The sequence below is a fragment of the Rhinopithecus bieti genome, unplaced genomic scaffold (genome assembly GCF_001698545.2).
Source record: "Rhinopithecus bieti isolate Rb0 unplaced genomic scaffold, ASM169854v2 scaffold_4916, whole genome shotgun sequence".
Classification (NCBI taxonomy): Eukaryota; Metazoa; Chordata; class Mammalia; order Primates; family Cercopithecidae; genus Rhinopithecus; species Rhinopithecus bieti.
In genome coordinates this window covers 442,508-460,721 of record NW_016804605.1, presented here as the reverse complement: position 1 = coordinate 460,721, position 18,214 = coordinate 442,508, and the positions used below count along the sequence as shown (strand labels likewise).

The 18,214-nt window shown below is 37.9% G+C and overlaps 1 protein-coding gene across 1 annotated transcript in view; it reads left to right on the top strand.

The window, feature by feature from the left end:
* The window catches only part of USP24 (ubiquitin specific peptidase 24), a 150,815-nt gene that overhangs the window by 111,789 nt on the left and 20,812 nt on the right, over positions 1-18,214 (top strand). The window contains 14 exon segments of the mRNA XM_017869403.1: positions 658-802; positions 2,977-3,096; positions 3,707-3,832; positions 4,813-4,911; positions 6,131-6,213; positions 6,594-6,735; positions 6,961-7,080; positions 7,500-7,720; positions 8,050-8,174; positions 9,259-9,400; positions 10,594-10,744; positions 11,753-11,848; positions 12,533-12,636; positions 14,930-15,043. Coding sequence (XP_017724892.1) covers positions 658-802; positions 2,977-3,096; positions 3,707-3,832; positions 4,813-4,911; positions 6,131-6,213; positions 6,594-6,735; positions 6,961-7,080; positions 7,500-7,720; positions 8,050-8,174; positions 9,259-9,400; positions 10,594-10,744; positions 11,753-11,848; positions 12,533-12,636; positions 14,930-15,043 — 1,788 coding nt within the window.

Here is an 18,214-nt window from a genome sequence, read left to right as displayed (position 1 = left end):
GTTTTTTGTATTTTTTAGTAGAGACGGGGTTTCACCGTGTTAGCCAGGATGGTCTCGATCTCCTGACCTCGTGATCTGCCCGTCTCGGCCTCCCAAAGTGCTGGGATTACAGGCTTGAGCCACCGCGCCCAGCCGCTAGTTATCTTTTGTGTCACTTTAAACGAATTGATTTGACAAGCTGTATTTCTGTCTCCATTTTTTCATAGAAAGTTCACATAAAATGTTTACAGCTATCTATTCTGGTTTTTACAGCCTTCTTTTGCTGCCAGTTATATATTCAGATCTTAGGATGACAGCGATAAAATCTTTCTACATACCTATTTTATTTGAAAGACAGTTATTCCCATGTCATCTTTATTACAGAGTTCTCTTTACTCTTTCTCCTCCATTCTTGCTGATCCATTCATTAGATAAGACTATTCTGATCATAAGTGAAAGAATTTTGCTACTTTATCATCAGGCCAAGAAGATAGTTATTAATTCCTTCTGTATTCATGACCTCTCGATTACTGGATGTCTGAGGTTAGACCTGAGTTAAGTATGTTTATCCTCAAATTGGACAAATTGGAGCTCTTCTACTTCCAACTGTTGTTTTAGTTTAATGAGTAATTTAAGTAGATTATTCATTGTTGAAATTGACTTGTGTCTTGTTTCTAGGTGTAGTACAGCGAATAGCCGATTGGCAGCCTATGAAGTCCTTGTGATGTTGGCTGATAGTTCACCTTCAAATCTTCAAATTATTATAAAAGAACTGCTTTCTATGCATCACCAACCTGACCCTGCTCTTACCAAGGAGTTTGATGTAGGTTTTCTAGACCTTGATGAACCTAATTTTTTTTAGAATGATCTCTTAAACATATAATTTTAAGACTGTATTTGCATTCTGCTGACCACAAAAAGTCAGTATTATTATTTTGCTTACTATGTTCACATACTCAAATCAAGTATAAGCTATAGTATCACTCTAATATACTGAATATATTGTGAAATAGTATCCTTTTAATTAAAGAGGGAGAGACATTTTCAAGTTGCTTGGTAGTTATTCTAAAATAACTGCCAAGTAAATAAGTAAAAAGTAGCTTTCCAACCTATTTTTTGAGCAACTTTGTGCTGGGCATAGGCCAGACCCTAGAGGTACAAGTCAAGTAGACATTGGCTCTATCACAGTACAGCCTATGTTCAGTTAAATTCAATGAAGATTTATTGAGTTTAGTATGTGCTAAGAGGCATATTTGGCTTTTGGAGCTCAAAAATGGAAATAGGATCCCAGCCCTCAAGCAGGTCAGTGTATAGTGAAAGAGGCCCGTAAGCAGATAATTTCAATACAATGTGATACGATATAAGATAGAGGTATGTCCTGAATGCTCTACTAACACAGAGAGGCACTTCACCACCAGCTCAGAAGGCTTCTTAGAGGAGATGAAACTTAAAATAGGGCCGTAAAAACTAGTGAGCCAGGTGAAGCAAGGTGGGAAGGTCATTCCATTCCAGTAATGAGAAGAATATGAACAAAGCTGTGGAGCCATGAAATAGCTTAGTGTATGTTGGGATCTGCGAGAGGGAAGTATATTGCAGGTCCACTGGAATACCAGACCAGAAATGGGAGGATGCTTTCAAAGCTGCCTTTTGTGTTCTCTAACATCACAGAAAGTCAGACTTACCCTCTGGATGCCTGAGTTAAGTATTACAGAACATAGGGGTTAGGTAGGAAAGGAAGTGGGGACAGATGTCCTAAATAGAGGGAATAGCACTTGGCAAAGACTTAGAACTATGTGGGCTGTCATAAATTGGAAATGGTTTTGATTGATCAAAATGGTTTATAATGCTTTAGTTTATAGGTTATGTGTTACTTTATATGCATTTATTTAATCAGATTTTGAACTTTTATATTTTCCTTACATCAAAATTATATCGGCATAATGAAGGCAATATCTGTGTTAGATATTTATATTTTTAACACTGTTATAAACCAGTTTTTTTTTTAATCTATGCTTTGGACTACAAATAAATGTCAGTGTTAATTAGGTCTTAGAAATAATCCTGCTCTAAGTATATGTCTGATGTTAATGAAGAATAAGTAATACTTAGCAATTCCTTGAGATCTAGAAGACGTACACATTTATGTCTGCTAGTTGGTTATTACATGGAGGCAGATACTTGATATGTGCAGATAACATGATTCTGGTCATGGCATGAGAACCAAGATCTTGCTATAATAGCATTTCAAAGTGTAAAATTACAGTATCCTTTTCCACTTGGAGAAATGCCATGTTGAACTTTATCCACTATGCTTTTTCTGGATCATTTCTACCTAGAAAAGCTCTGTACTGGGGTCTATGTTATTTCAAAACACCTGTAAGTAAAATGGTAGGATGATCACCTATTTAATTATATGTTTACTGGAAGAAGTTTAATAGAAGAGTGTTACCTTCTCTAAAAGGAATTACAATATGAGCCTTCTTTTACCATCCAGATTGGTCAGGATCCTTCATGGTAATCGCTTCCTAGACTCACATTCCTTTTTTTCAGAGTACTACCTTAATTCATGAATATATATCAGGACATTTGCTTGATTATACCTCTTCACCCTAATAGACTATAAGCGCCTTGAGATCAGGAGCCATGCACATTTCTGTTCTCTCTTATATCCCATGCACAGTGCCTGGCGTGTAGTAGGGTATTTAATCAATATTTGTTGAATGATAATCAAGTGACTATATAAATAGATAAGCAAATATGCACCTATCTGCCAGGTATTTTATGAATGAAGAAGCAACATTGAGATAGCAGTATTTGATAATTATATCGGCATCTGCAGAAGTACTTCATGAACATAGGTTTTTGCCAGCATAGCTTTCATAACATGCTGGATGGATAAATCTGTGAATGTATCTCCCACATAGCTATAGTATAAATATATCTGTGGCAGAGATGCTCATTCTTCTCCTCTACTGTTTCTATTCCTCTCTTTCCCAGTACCTTCCCCCAGTGGATAGCAGGTCCAGTTCAGGGTTTGTGGGGCTGAGGAATGGTGGTGCAACTTGTTATATGAATGCAGTCTTCCAGCAGCTGTATATGCAACCTGGGCTCCCTGAGGTGATTTCCTTTTTCTATCCTTTTTGGTATGATAGATAATATGTGCGTTACTTGAAAATTGTTTCATAGTTTTTTATTGCTTTTGGGGTTTGCTAAAACGAGACATGGCGATTTTTTAGTAGCTCCTGAGATGTGTAGAGACATGTTGTTTATAATCACACATTTTTATAAAGCTGCTGTTGTAATAAGCTGCCTGTATTACAGATGGACTTGGCCTAATGTGAATTTTGAACTCCAAAGTTGTTTTTAAATTATGTTCCATAAGGTTACAGTTTTAGTATTTTAGAAATATATGGGGTCTACCATGAGCACTTTATGATAATGTGGTAGTGGCTTATAATATGGTAGTCAGTGGTTTTGGGAGTATTCCATGTGTATTGGGCTGCACTTAATACTAGACCGATTTTCATAATCAGACCTTAAGGACATGATTTGTTCATAATTACACCAGCAAGAAATTATTGAAGTTAAATATCTGCAGCATTACAGCAATGTCCAAACATACATAACATTCTAAAAAAGTAATGTGGGTACTAACGTGTGCATATGTCAGAGTTACCTGTGAAGCATTTTAAATATTTCAAGCTTGGTATGTTTCTTTTCTGTGCAGTCGTTACTCTCGGTGGATGATGACACAGACAATCCAGATGATAGCGTGTTTTACCAAGTGCAGTCTCTCTTTGGGCATTTAATGGAAAGCAAGCTGCAGTATTATGTACCTGAGAATTTTTGGAAGGTATTTCACCCAGTAACTCTTGAGATTTAAAGATGTTAAATATTTGGAGTTTGGCTACATTCTTTCTCTAATGATAATGGTTTTTTGTTTTTATTAACTGTAGACTAATTCCTTGCCAAGAAACTCTAAAAGGATTTGGTATACCCTTGTTGAAATTGATACTTGGTTTCAAATCATTAGAATGTTGAGAATAGTCATTCATAATTCCTAGGAATTTGCTCATCTTAATTGTTTTGAATATTTTTCATGATTCTTATTTTAGCTCTTTGCAATATTTGTTCATATCATTCCCCTGACCCTGTGCCAATTTCACTAATGTCTTTAAATAAAGAACACTTTTTTTTTTTTTTTTTTGAAATGGAGTTTCGCTCTTATTGCCCAGGCTGGAGTGCAAGTGGCGCAATCTTGGCTCCCGCCATCTTCCACCTCCTGGGTTCAAGCGATTCTCCTGCCTCAGCCTCCCAAGTAGCTGGGATTACAGGCATGCACCCCCATGCCCGGCTAATTTTGTATTTTTAGTAGAGATGGGATTTCTCCGTGTTGGTCAGGCTGGTCTTGAACTCCCGACCTCAGGTGATCTGCCCGCCTCAGCCTCCCAGAGTGCTGGGATTACAGGCGTGAGGTACCGCACCCGGCCAAGAACATTACTTTGAAACATTGCTGTACTGTGTTTCACATATTGGAGGATCACCTTGTGTTTTTCCCCATAGGTTGATTAGTTTCTAAGAGAGAAATTCTCTGTTCCATGGCCTAGATCTTACCCAGTATCCACTTCTGATTTCAGAGACTTGTTATGATTGTAAGGGGACTAGGAAAAAGGGTGGATGGCTGAATACAAGCTAGTCTCACTTTACTAGAAATGTTCACATCCTAATAGTGAACCTGATTTTTAGAAGCATTTAAGTGCTCTTTTATGTTCCCTTTCTACCACATTCAGAAATTGCTACTTTTCCTTTAAAACATTTAATTTTGTTATATAGATTTTCAAGATGTGGAATAAAGAACTTTATGTGAGAGAACAGCAGGATGCATATGAGTTCTTTACTAGTCTCATTGATCAGATGGATGAATATCTCAAGGTAATACAAGTTTTACTTTCCCTCTAACTCCCTCAAACTCTAATTATAGTATGAGAATAGTGTCTTAGAATTTGAGGTTACTGTGAAACTGACAAATCAGAAATTGATTATCTTTAACATAAGAACTATAATGTATTCTGTGTTTAAACATCAAAACATAACACAGATCAATAGAATTGTATATTTTCTCTTTTTTTTCTTTTCTTTTTTTTTTGAGACAGAGTCTCGCTCTGTCACCCAGAGTGGAGTGCAGTGGCACAATCTCAGCTCACTGCAACGTCTACCTTCCAGGTACAAGAGATTCTTACACTTCAGCCTCTCAAGTAGCTGGGATCACAGGTGTGCACCACCACGCCCAGCTAATTTTTTTATTTTTTGGCAGAGATTGGGTTTCGCCATGTTGATCAGGCTGGTCTCAAACTCCTGGCCTCCGATGTTTCACCCACCTCAGCCTCCCAAAGTGCTGGGATTACAGGTGTGAGGTACTGTGCCTGGCCTAGAATTGTATATTTTCTTAATTCATCTAACGCTCAATGAAGTATGTAACTCTTAATCTCTACTACATAATAATAGCCATTCCTACCTACATACTCTTTCTGTGTGTCCACTGAAATAATCTGGCCTCAGAAGAGTGCTGCAGTCACCAGTGAGCTGACGGCCCTGTGCAGAGCAGAGAGTGCTCTGGCAAAGGGGAGAAAGGAGCCAGTTTAAAAGGTTATTTGTGGTGCTGTTGAAACCCAAAGCTCTCTACCTCTACCCTGTAAGCCATGTGGCAGACTTCCTAAATGATATTGCCTTCGCAGATCCCGCTGTCACTGCCAGCATTGGCCTCTCATCAGTAGGCACAATTCTTCCATTTTATAAAGTAACTTGCAAATTGATGGCATTCTATCCACAAGAAAAAAGAAAAGATTGCCGAGAGTTGCCCCTAACTTGGTCCTTGTAGCACAGGGAGAAGGATTCGGAATCCCCCTGCAGAACATTCTGTTGTCATTAGCTCTACCTGACCCATCCCTCCTCCTCTTCCTCTTCCTCTTCTGATCGTCTGCATCACTCTGACAATGGGGCCAATAATGGGTTTGGCCTCCATTCATCGCAGCTGACACTGCCAGAATGACTCATTTTGTTTTGGCCCTTAAATTGCAATGTGTTGATAAAATTCTGTATACTCATAAGTTCTGGAGGCATCATTTAAAATTGTAACTTTTCATTCCAACAGAAAATGGGGAGAGACCAAATTTTTAAGAATACATTTCAGGGCATCTACTCTGATCAGAAGATCTGTAAAGACTGTCCTCACAGGTGAGTGAAGATATCACTGACAGGAAAAATAAACATCCTTTTGAAGTGATTTGTCTAGTATGTTGTAAATTTTGCATTTGTTAAGAGACTTAGAACCCTCTCCCTCTCAATAGATCTATAAGTATTTAGTGACTTAAATTTCTTTGGTTTCTACTTCCAGAAGTAGAAAAAATTTCTTTGTGGGGTTAAGAAAATATTCATTGAAATTCATAATTTTAAGCAATTCTAAATTGTCACAAATTGGCATTTTAACTTATTAATGGACTTTTAAAATATTAAGGGACTCCCAGATTTAAAATGTAGTTCTGTGTTCAATTATGGTAATTGAAGAGTTTTAAATTCCATTGCTGATTGTGGGTTTTCTGTTATTTCCTAATCAGATATGAGCGTGAAGAAGCTTTCATGGCTCTCAATCTAGGAGTGACTTCTTGTCAGAGTTTGGAAATTTCTTTGGACCAATTCGTCAGAGGAGAAGTTCTAGAGGGAAGTAACGCATACTACTGTGAAAAGTGTAAAGAAAAGGTATTAAGTTTGCCCTTTTTAAAAAACAAGATTAATTTGTTATTCACATAGTGTGTCTTTGTTTTATGTAAAATCAGTAGTAAGCTCATATTGTTATTTCCATTAGATTGTGTCATTACTTGTTTTCACATGGGTCAGAAAGACCTTTGCCTTAATTATTGTGCTGTTTTGTTTTCTCCGTGGAGATCATTCACATTTGCTCTTTTTTCTTTTTTTTGTCTTTAGAGAATAACTGTGAAAAGGACCTGTATTAAATCTTTGCCTAGCGTCTTGGTAATTCACCTAATGAGATTTGGATTTGACTGGGAAAGTGGACGTTCCATTAAATATGATGAACAAATAAGGGTAACTTTTTTTCTTCCTGAAATTTTTCACAACCATTCATTTCCTCACTCCTTTTTTTTCCTTTTTCTATTTTCATATTCCATCTACCATGTTAAGGCTGTTGTCTCAGCATTATGAAGAGCCCCTTGTCTTAGGCAGTTGCTGCTACTGGAATAGGCAGATCTGGAAACAGTAGCCTCACTTCTAGAAGGCACCCTAGTGATTACTGCGAAGGAAAATGCCTTCCTTAGTGCTCAAACCAGAGACTACTTTAGACTTTCTCAGACTTAGCATTTCTGAGATTTTATATTTGAATTGGAGAGGTAGTTGTTCCTAGCTTAAACTAGGAAAACACATCCTCTTATTTGGATCTCACTTAACTGGGTACTGCTGTATACGTTACTAATCAATGTTAATATGGTCTTTTTGCTTTTACGTAGTTTCCCTGGATGCTAAACATGGAGCCTTACACAGTTTCAGGAATGGCTCGCCAAGATTCTTCTTCTGAAGTTGGGGAAAATGGGCGAAGTATGGATCAGGGAGGTGGAGGATCCCCACGAAAAAAGGTTGCCCTCACAGAAAACTATGAACTTGTCGGTGTCATCGTACACAGTGGGCAGGCACACGCAGGCCACTACTATTCCTTCATTAAGGACAGGCGGTAAGGGTTTCCTGAGGCGGCACTTACTCACTTTCTGCCCTCCCCTGCTCTCCCTTATCATCCATAGTCACCACTGTGGTGCAGACACACTTTGGCATTTTTCTTGACTGTGTTTCATTTTGAAGTTTTAAAGCTTAATGCAACTGGTTTTACCCCTTCAATTTGAAAGGTTGTTTTAGAAATTGAAATAATTGTTACTACATATTTCTTAGATATTTTCAAATGATAATCACCTGCTTTATTTGTAGACAGTACATAGAGATAAATGCTAAGGATGAGAATGTTGATTTTTTTAACCTTATAATGTTTGTCTGATTTCTGGGCTCTAGAGGGTGTGGAAAAGGAAAGTGGTATAAATTTAATGACACAGTTATAGAAGAATTTGACCTAAATGATGAGACCCTGGAGTATGAATGCTTTGGAGGAGAATATAGACCAAAAGTTTATGATCAAAGTAAGTATTTACAAATGGATATTTTCCATTTTTTATTTATAGTTTTCTATAAAATAGTATTCTTTATATAAAACAACAGATTTTGTGATTTTATTATACTGCTATTCTAGCTATAGAACCATGAGCAAGCTCTTTAATAACCAGCGTGAAAATGTTCAAGGTGTTTATAAAATTTTTTTTAAATAATTTCTTACAACAACCTTGAGGGATAGGTAGGGGAGCTGAGAGTAAGTTAAAAGGATGAAATGAGCATCAAAGAGAAACTAATGAATACAGCAATTGAACCTTAAAAATAGTTTTGGAAGTAGTTATCCATTAAAATTTTCAGATTTCCTTTTCACTAATATAGAGGTGTGACTAATTAGAGAAGACATTTCTAGCACCTGTGTTTTTAAAACCATATTTATTATGCAGTGTGGCAAAGCAGTCTTCCCCTCCACAACCCCCACTCCCAGGAGAACAGAGTATGAGGAGAAGCACAACCCAATCAGAACTTGCTCTTTGATAACAAGCTATTTGACGGAGACCTTGGCATTTCAGAAACCTGATTTTGAAATCTTCTAGTGGTATTTCTAAATTTTTAGCTGTATTGGATTCACTGTATTCGATTTTGATACCATGCCATTATAGCCATGCATCTTATGGTGGTAACCTTTACGGGTTGGATATAGTATTGTCAGAATTTACCTAGATTTGGCTAATCTTGGCAGAAATGGTTAAGTGAGGCCAGTTACCGCATCCTGTGCCATATACATATTTTTAAATGTCACTTGCTATTTGCTTAACATTTAGACCTCCCTAGGATACTTACTTTCTTTCTCTTACTTACCATACTGATCCCTTATTCCTTGCCCCCGCCTATATCACTTCCAAGTAAGAGGTCAATCTTAGGCCCAGAACTGAAGTATCCTGACTTCCATGCTAAGCACTACTCTAAAGACGCTCATATTTTACTTATACTTTGCATTTTACAAATTTAGGGAGTAGTTAACTACTTACTGGAATAATGGGCCCTTTGTTTTAGATTGTCAAGACAAGAAAAACTTTTATTTACAGATGTCTTTCTTCATGTCTTGTTATAAAGCAAACCCATACACTGATGTACGCCGAAGATACTGGAATGCCTATATGCTTTTCTACCAAAGGGTGTCTGATCAGAACTCCCCAGTATTACCAAAGAAAAGTCGAGTCAGCGTTGTACGACAGGAAGCTGAAGATCTCTCTCTGTAAGTGTCTCTTCCCTGTAGTTTGCTGTGTGATTTCTGTGGTGATGATGTGGTCTGTGAGAATATACTATTTGAGATTTTAAAGATAATTAGCTAAGCTGGAGAGAAATTCTAAAAGAATTCCAAAAGAAAATAAATCCGTTTTCTTATTGCTTCTGGTTATTTTCTTGGCAAGAGGTTGTTGCATATTTAGAAAGATGCACGTAAGTTATTTCATTCTAGAATTGAAGTGTTTTGTTTTTTTTTTTTGTTGTTGTTGTTGTTTTGAGACAGAGTGGTCTCACTCTGTCACCCAGGCTGGAGTGCAGTGGCATGATCATAGCTCACTGTAGCCTCGACCTCCCAGGCTGAAGCGATCCTTCCACCTCAGCCTCCCGAATAGCTGGGACCACAGGCAAGAGGCACCAGGCTCAGATATTTGTTTGTTTTTTGTAAAGACGAGGTCTCCCAATGTTGCCCGGGCTGGTCTAGAACTCCTGGGCTCAAGCAATCCTCCCACCTAGGCCTCCCAAAGTGCTGGGATTATAGGCATAAGTCACCACACCTGGACTTTTTTTTTTTTTTTTTTTTTTTTTTTTTGATGTTAGCAGCATTTGTTGAATACACTTTTTGTCCAAAGCACAGTACTGTGCCAGAACTGTCAGAATGTTGTTGTTTTTTAAAGGTCCTGTCGTTGGTGAATTTGCCTTTTAATGTGTTGGGTCAGGAAAGTGTTTACTTTTTCATGTGAGAAATATGACTATATGTGTTTTATTAAATTTGAAAACTTGGTTTAATACTTTGTTCTTACAAGACTTTGAGTGTATGGCTCTAAGATAAGTTTATTTCACTGCTTTTAATGGCTGGGAAAGATATCTCACAATAATATGTAGAAAGAATTCATTTTGTGCTTACTAAATGTTAAATCTGATATGCCAATTAAGTAAAAATTTGTGTTAAAGTTTGTCCTGCACTATTTTCTATAACGTCAATCAGTTCTCCCAACTAATTAGAAGGTATTGCATTTTTTAATTTCTTAATTGATACATTACGATTGTATATATTCATGTGGTACAGTTTTATGTTTCGATACATGTATAATAATCAAATAGTTTAAGTCTAATACCCTGTTTATGTGAATGTGGCAAGTCTTACTAACTACTGAAAAAATAGCCATTTTATACTAGACAAAATTTTCTGATTCTGTCTCTTAGGTCAGCTCCATCTTCACCAGAAATTTCACCTCAGTCATCTCCTCGGCCCCATAGGCCTAACAATGACCGGCTGTCTATTCTTACCAAGCTGGTTAAAAAAGGTGAGAAGAAAGGACTGTTTGTGGAGAAAATGCCTGCTCGAATATACCAGGTAAGAACCATATAAAAAATTCTAAGAAGGAATGTCCACATGGACATCAAAATGTATCCCGTAGGTCCAGAAGTACTCCTGCTGGGTTAGTCGTACCACTGGTGCTACATTATCTTACACATTTGTCTCATGAAACTTTTATGCCGTGCCACAGAGGGGACCATAGAGCTAGAGCCATGGAGTGCTAAGAACACAAGTGTGAATACACACTCAGGATTGGCAGGCACAATCACTGACCTGCTGTGTGAGTGTGAGATGTCACAAATAAACAATGTTGTGGGGAGTGGGCAGTAAAGAAACCATGTTGCCAAAATAAACTTATTTTGTCTGGAGAGAAAAACAAGGTTCATAACCTTTGAGTAGGACTAATAAGACAATGATTGGCCATTATTTATTGAACACCTACTGTGTGCTACGTGCTTTAAGCAAATCTTTAATTTGTGAAAGATTATTGTGCAGTATCAGGGTTTATTCTCATTTTTTGGATGGAAAAACAGGTTCAGAAAAGAAGAAACGTGCCAGTGTCACAGGGCAAGGATCTAAATTCAGAACTGTCTACTCAGTCCAGACTTTATATACTAATTAATCAAAAGCTCAGTAGCTAGAACAAGAGACTTTGAGAAAAATACGGAGTCTTACATTAAGAAAGAAAGAGAATTAAGCCATCTGATACAAAGGAAGCATGGAGTTGGTTGTGCTTGGGAGAGCTCTATTTGTCCCCTTCTGCCTAAAATACCAAGTTAGAATTTATTTGTCCTTCATGTGACAGTTTACCTGAATTTCCCAAAAGGGTATGGTTTGATGAATAATAGTTCTTATAACATCTTGTATTCCAAAGGAAGGTTTTCTCTCTCCTCTTTTGAAAGTTCAAAACTTGAGAAAGGGGAATTATAAATTATAATTCACTTTTATAAGTGCTTTTACCTATATTTTACATATCATTAGAAATGTCCTTCACATATTGAATATTTTCCATTTCATAAAATAATTATTAATCTTCTTTTGTAGATGGTGAGAGATGAGAACCTCAAGTTTATGAAGAATAGAGATGTGTACAGTAGTGATTATTTCAGTTTTGTTTTGTCTTTAGCTTCGTTGAATGCTGTAAGTAGCTAATTGAATTGTTAGAAATAAGAAAGATTACAATTAAATATGTTTTAGCTAAAGCATTCAGTGATTCATCTTCAATCTCAGTAGTTAGCATTCAGATTAGATGCAAAAAGATTTTCCCATAAATGTAGCCTGTATTGGGTAATATTAAAATGCAGGCAGCATTCTGAATGTATAATATAGATGGCGGGGAGGTGTGAGTTTCCCACATACTGGCTTTCTAAAGTGCCCTTGTTTAGATTTATAGAAGAATCTTAGAGTAGCTGTAACTGTGAACTCATGTCAGTGGATACTGGGCTTTGTGGAGATTCCTAATTTGTAGTAAAATGTTACAAGACTAAAGATTAACTTTCAACTACTTTTCCTTGAGTACCATGATTATAATTTGCCAGTAAGGGAAAACAGTGTTCTTAGTCTCTTGATGACTTAGCATTCCTGTGGTCTAACAACTGTTTTGAGAGGATTTCATAAAAGAAATGAAGAAGATGTCTTCTCTTAACCTTTTTTAAAATTTAAATGGAACATTTTTTATAATGAGCTGGCTAGATTCTTATTAGTATTTAACTTTATCATGTATGTATATCATATTCATATATTGTGTCATATTTAGTTCATAACAATGTGTAATAATCTATAAAACTTCTGTGAAAAACGTCCTCTTTCATGTTTCCCTCTTAGACTAAATTAAAGCATCCATATTATCCTTGCATGGCAAAGGTGAGCTTACAGCTTGCTATTCAATTTCTTTTTCAAACTTATCTACGGACAAAGAAGAAACTCAGGTGAGAAGTGATATGTTTTGATAATCTGTTGTGACAAAGGGCACTGGTTAATTCAATTGAAGTTGAATTTACAATTTTAAAATATTGTGAAAGCAGCTAGCTAATTTTATTCAGAGGACTAAGACATGTTCTCTAGCTTTAAGAAACTTCTAATCTAATGGACAGAATAGATCAAACAAAAGAGAAATACCTAAAAAGAGAATGGGCATAAATTCTGTACATCTTGGAATTGGGCAAAATCATACCCAGATAAGGAGATTAGAGTAGGCTGTAAGACACTGATGTTCTCAGAGGGTTTTGAAAGGCAAAACAGAAACACAGAGGGCTCATTTTAGACAGAAGGGAAAGCCTGAGTAACAGACAAGACTTGGCCTAGGGAACCATGAGTGACTAATTGTGTTTTACTAGGACGGGTGAGAGACTCCTGGAGCTGAGGCTGAATGTTGGGTTTGGAACTCACTGAGTGCCCTTAGTACCAGAGCAGGGAGTTTGGGCTCTGTTCAGTGGGAGATCATGAAAGGTTTTTGAACAGGGAAGTATGTCCAGAGTAATGCCTTAGAACAACAGTCTCCAATATTTCTAGCAACAGGGACTGGTTTCATGGAAGACAATTTTTCCACAGAAGGGAGGGTTGAGGGACAATTAGATTCTCATAGGGAATGCACAGCCTAGATCCCTCACATGTGCAGTTTACAATAGGGTTCTTGCTCCTATGAGAATCGAATGCTACCACTGATCTGACAGGAAGTGGAGCTCAGGCTGTTCCTAACAGGTCCCAGACTGATAACTGGTCCATGGCCCAGGGGTTGGGGACCTCTGCCTTAGAAACTTTACAGACATGACTATATCTTATTCATCATTGGTTTTATGGTTGTTTTGTTTTGTTTTGTTTTGTTTTGTTTTGTTTTGTTTTGTTTTGTTTTGTTTTCTGAGGCGGAGTCTCACTCTGTTGCCCAGGCCAGAGTGCAGTGGCGCGATCTCAGCTCACTGCAACCTCTGCGTCCCAGGTTCAAGCGATTCTTCTACCTCAGCCTCCCAAGTAGCTGGGATTACAGGCATGCACCACCACATCCAGTTAATTTTTGTATTTTTAGTAGAGACAGAGTTTTGCTGTGTTAATCAAGCTATTCTTGAACTCCCGACCTCAGATGATCCACCTGCCTTGGCCTCCCAAAGTGCAGGGATTACAGGCATGAGCCACTACGCCTGGCCTCATCATTGATTTTTATCTTCAGCACCTTATAAGGTGCCTGCACGTTATAGGTTCTGGTTAAGTAGTTCTGTGAATAAATGAGTGAAGAATGAAGAGTATTGAGCAGTGGTTTGCAGAATATACCTAGAGTAAGGGGAGACCCAGGGTGAGGAGACCAGTTAGAGTTAAAAGACCACCGAAGTTCCCAGACTTTTCCCTCTCGCTAGCAAAGTCAACTTCTCCAAGTTTGGAGAGGTTTTTGGACAGATTTTGCAGTCAAGAAACTCTTGAGAAAAAAAATATATATATAGTGACAACTTCATTTTTATGTGTAATAATCAAAGATGTATTAAGTGATCTCAGTCTTTAGTATTTGGTTGAAAAAGAAAAAATAATGTATTCCTTTCTTTTAATGTCCAGATGGCATGGATTTTTATGTCCTAATGGCATAGCATTAACTAAGGACACTTGGTCACTTCTGTTTGTGAAATTTGCTCATGCTGTTTACACGTTGCACACTGTTTCCACTTTGTTTATATGGTCATTACACACAATGATCATTTTGGGACATTGAGGGATATAAGGGAGGTGTTATGAGGGCATGGGTAGAATAGTCATTATGCCTTTTTTCTGCCTGATTTATTTTTTTATTCCGTAAGGTAGAATATTAACGATTTTAGCAATAAAGTATAAAAATGTAAATGTAAGTTATTCTGAAAGTGGACATTTTGTAAGTGTAAATTAATTGAACAAAACAAAATGCTATATAGTTCAGGCCTTTTTTCCAATTAGAGATGTTTGGTAAAGATGCAGAAGGCAGGTAAAGTCTAAGACTTAAACTTCTTTACATGTTTTTGTTTGTGGGGAAAGATGAGCCACAGCATAAGGAGCCAAGGAATGCAAAGCACTGGTTTCCAGAGTACACTGAGCCATGGTAGTGGGCAGTCATTGAGTATCTCTTATCCCTCCACCCTACCCACGATAGACAGACAGAGAGGCAGACTTTGATAGATAGAAATAAGAACCAATAAGAGTGACACTGCATGGGGTCATTGGCTGGGCTCATGCTCCTAACATTGCTGTCTCTGCTTCTTTTTAAAGGGTTGATACTGAAGAATGGATTGCTACCATTGAAGCATTGCTTTCAAAAAGTTTTGATGCTTGTCAGTGGTTAGTTGAATATTTTATTAGTTCTGAAGGACGAGAATTGATAAAGTAAGTGTTGGAGTCTTTTAATTGAAAGAAATGTGTGTCTCTTCCAGTGATTTAGAGCTGAAGTTTCTTATAACCCTTTTTATTTCAACTTGAAATTATTTTTCTGCTTAAAGTCCGTTTTAAACTCTCTTCACTGAAACAGTGAGGAAATTATTCAGGTCACTCTAAAATCATCTCAGGCAAGTATTCAGTGACCGCAGGAAGAGCCTGTGAGGCAGATTGCCTGCCAGGTGCTCATAGGCACGTGGGTCCTAAACTTACCCTGTTATGGCTCAAGGGGATCAAAGACGCAAGTCTTTTCCCTCAGGGACTCAGAATCTGGTGGAAAGAGATAAACAATCCCAGGTTACCATAGTTCACAATATTGTCTAACTGTGTTTGGATTGTGACTAAAAAATAATTTTTTTAAAATCTACTGGTAGGCCGGGCGCAGTGGCTCACGCCTGTAATCCCAGCACTTTGGGAGGCCGAGTTGGGCAGACCACGAGGTCAAGAGATTGAGACCATCCTGGCCAACATGGTGAAACCCCGTCTCTACTAAAAATACAAAAAAATTAGCTGAGCATGGTGGTGGGTGCCTGTAGGCCCAGCTACTTGGGAGGCTGAGGCAGGAGAATCGCTTGAACTCGGAAGGCGGAGGTTACAGTGAACTGAGATGGCATCACTGCACTCCAGTCTGGTGACAGAGCAAGACTCTGTCTCAAAAAAAAAAGCTGCTGGTAGTGTATTACCTATGATAGTACATCTATCTGTGTACCTGAAATTTAAAAAAGAGAAGTTGCTTTTCTGGCAGAAATTCAGAATGCTCCACTCACTATGAATGTTTATACTTTACTTCTGATTATCCTCATCAAGTCAGCTTCTCCTGTCCTTGGTAGTTCAACATTTATGTGGAGTTCCAGCAAGCACTGCTGTGGTCTCTGGTGTCCCGTCTCCTCTATTCCCATTGGGTTTCTCCTTCACTCTCCTCAACTGTGCCTGCTCCTAGCTGCTCAACGTCACTGAGGAAGTACGGATTAGCAAATGAGCATTCCCTACCCCAACCAGAGATGCCACACACCTGCCAGAGTCTGTTCCAGCTTGCCTTTTCCTCTCTTTATTGTGGAGGAAGTATCCCCTCTTCTCTCAAAATGAGTCTCTTTGCATGTCCTGACCTTCTCAAGGAAGTTGATCCTTTAAGTATCTCATTCTTAATTCTTGCATCTTTACTTTCTAGAATTTTCTGTCACTTCTGTCACTTCTGCCAGCATACAAATATGCTCTGTTTTCTCTCAAAACAAACACACAACAGGGAATTCAGAAACGCAAGTCTCTTCCCACAAGGCAGTCTGGTGGTAAGTTAGAGATCTTTTCAGAACTGCTGATCCCTGATCCCCTTCCTCTCTAGGTCTGAGCTCCAAACATTTATTTGCCTACTTGATATCTCCACTTTTCCCTCTAATCTATTTCATTCAGCAACAGAACTGTTCTTTTTTAAACAAATTAGATCACATTACCTCTCTGGTTAAAAATTCTTCAACGGAATCCTATTGGACTCAGAATAAAATCCAAAATTTTCACCACTACCCACAAGGCCTTGCTTGATCTGGTTTTTGTCCTTCCAGGCTTTCCTTGACCCTCTCCCTGCTTATCAGGCTTTAGCTATACTGGCTTATTGGTTCCTTGAACCCGCCGAGCTTATTTTCCTGCCTCAAGGTCCTTGCACCTGTTATTCCTTATCTGGAACACTGTCCTCCCCTCTTCACATAGTAAGTGACTTCTCCTTCAGACATCAGCGTGAATAACATTTGCTCTGAGAGGCTGTTCCCGGTCACCCAGTCTAACGGATGTTTGCCTGCTAGTCTGCTCCCTGTTTTTCTGCCCATCTCCTCCACTACAACTTCAGCTTCTTGAGGCCAGAAGCCAGGTTCAGTTCATTCCCAACTGGACACAAAGAGGCTGGCAAATAGCAGACACCCAAATACTTATTCATGCATGCACATGTATCCATATAATTCATTAAAAGGGGCAGTAAGCATTTCTTTGAAGTGCTGTGTGCTATACGCCTTTCCCTTTAGAGTTTGCGTTAGAGATAACCATTTTTTCTAGTTTGATTCCAAAATATCTTTCCAACAGGACTCCTGAGCATTGTGCAAGCATTAGAATGCTATAGAAACACCATCCATTTGGAAGGAACATAGCAGATATTTTATTCATTCCCTTATATCCAAGCAGGCTTGCCTTTAAATGTCTCCAGAGAAGCTGTAACGTCCTTTGGGTAGTATGTTTGGTTTCTTAGTATTCCTAATGCTCAAGAATCCTAGTGAAGTACTTCTACATTCTTCCTGATGGAGTTTATTATAGTTTGTTTCTTTCTTTATAAAGACCAATTACTCATCACTATCAATTGCTATGATTTTTTGTTCGAAGAATAGTCTTTTTTTCTAATAACTTATTTCTTTACAATTTAAGATAGTCATTTTTACAACTAAAAAATAGATATGTATACTGTATTCATATTTTAGTAACTGTAAACATGAAGAGGTGTTGTCTTTTAGATCAGCCCCTTGGTATAGCCTTCTTTTAAGGCAATTCTTTAAACCTAACTGTAATTGTAAAAAAATTAATTCATAGTAAATATTGCTTACAGATTGATGTAAAGAATTCAAACTACTAACATGAAGGATACTTTACATCTTTTAAGAGCCTTTTATTGTGGAAATGTTTAAACACACACAGAAGTAGGCAGAATGAGCCCTTTCCTGTACCCAGGCCCCAGGCAGGTTGTCAACTTTTGCCTGTCTTGTCTTAGCTATCTCAGCTCTCACACACAACACCCACATGCAGGCTATTTTTTCTCTCTCAAGTATTTTAAATTTCAGACATTATATCATTTCACAATAAATTTTCAGCATGTATCTGAAGGTAAAGTTCATCTCTAACAGTAAAGTTAAAAAAAAAAAAATGTAAGTACTTTACCATTATCATGAACCAACAAAATTAATATAATTCCTTCATATCACCTTGTATCTAGTCCGTGTTCAGATTTCGTCCAAAGGTCTCAGAAGTGTCATTTTACCATTGAGTTTGCACAAATCAGGATCCAGTGACGTCCCCACATGGCCTTTGCTTTCTGTGTCTCTTAAGGCTCTTTTGACCATCAGTCGTTCCTTTGTCCCCCTGCCCCTTGTA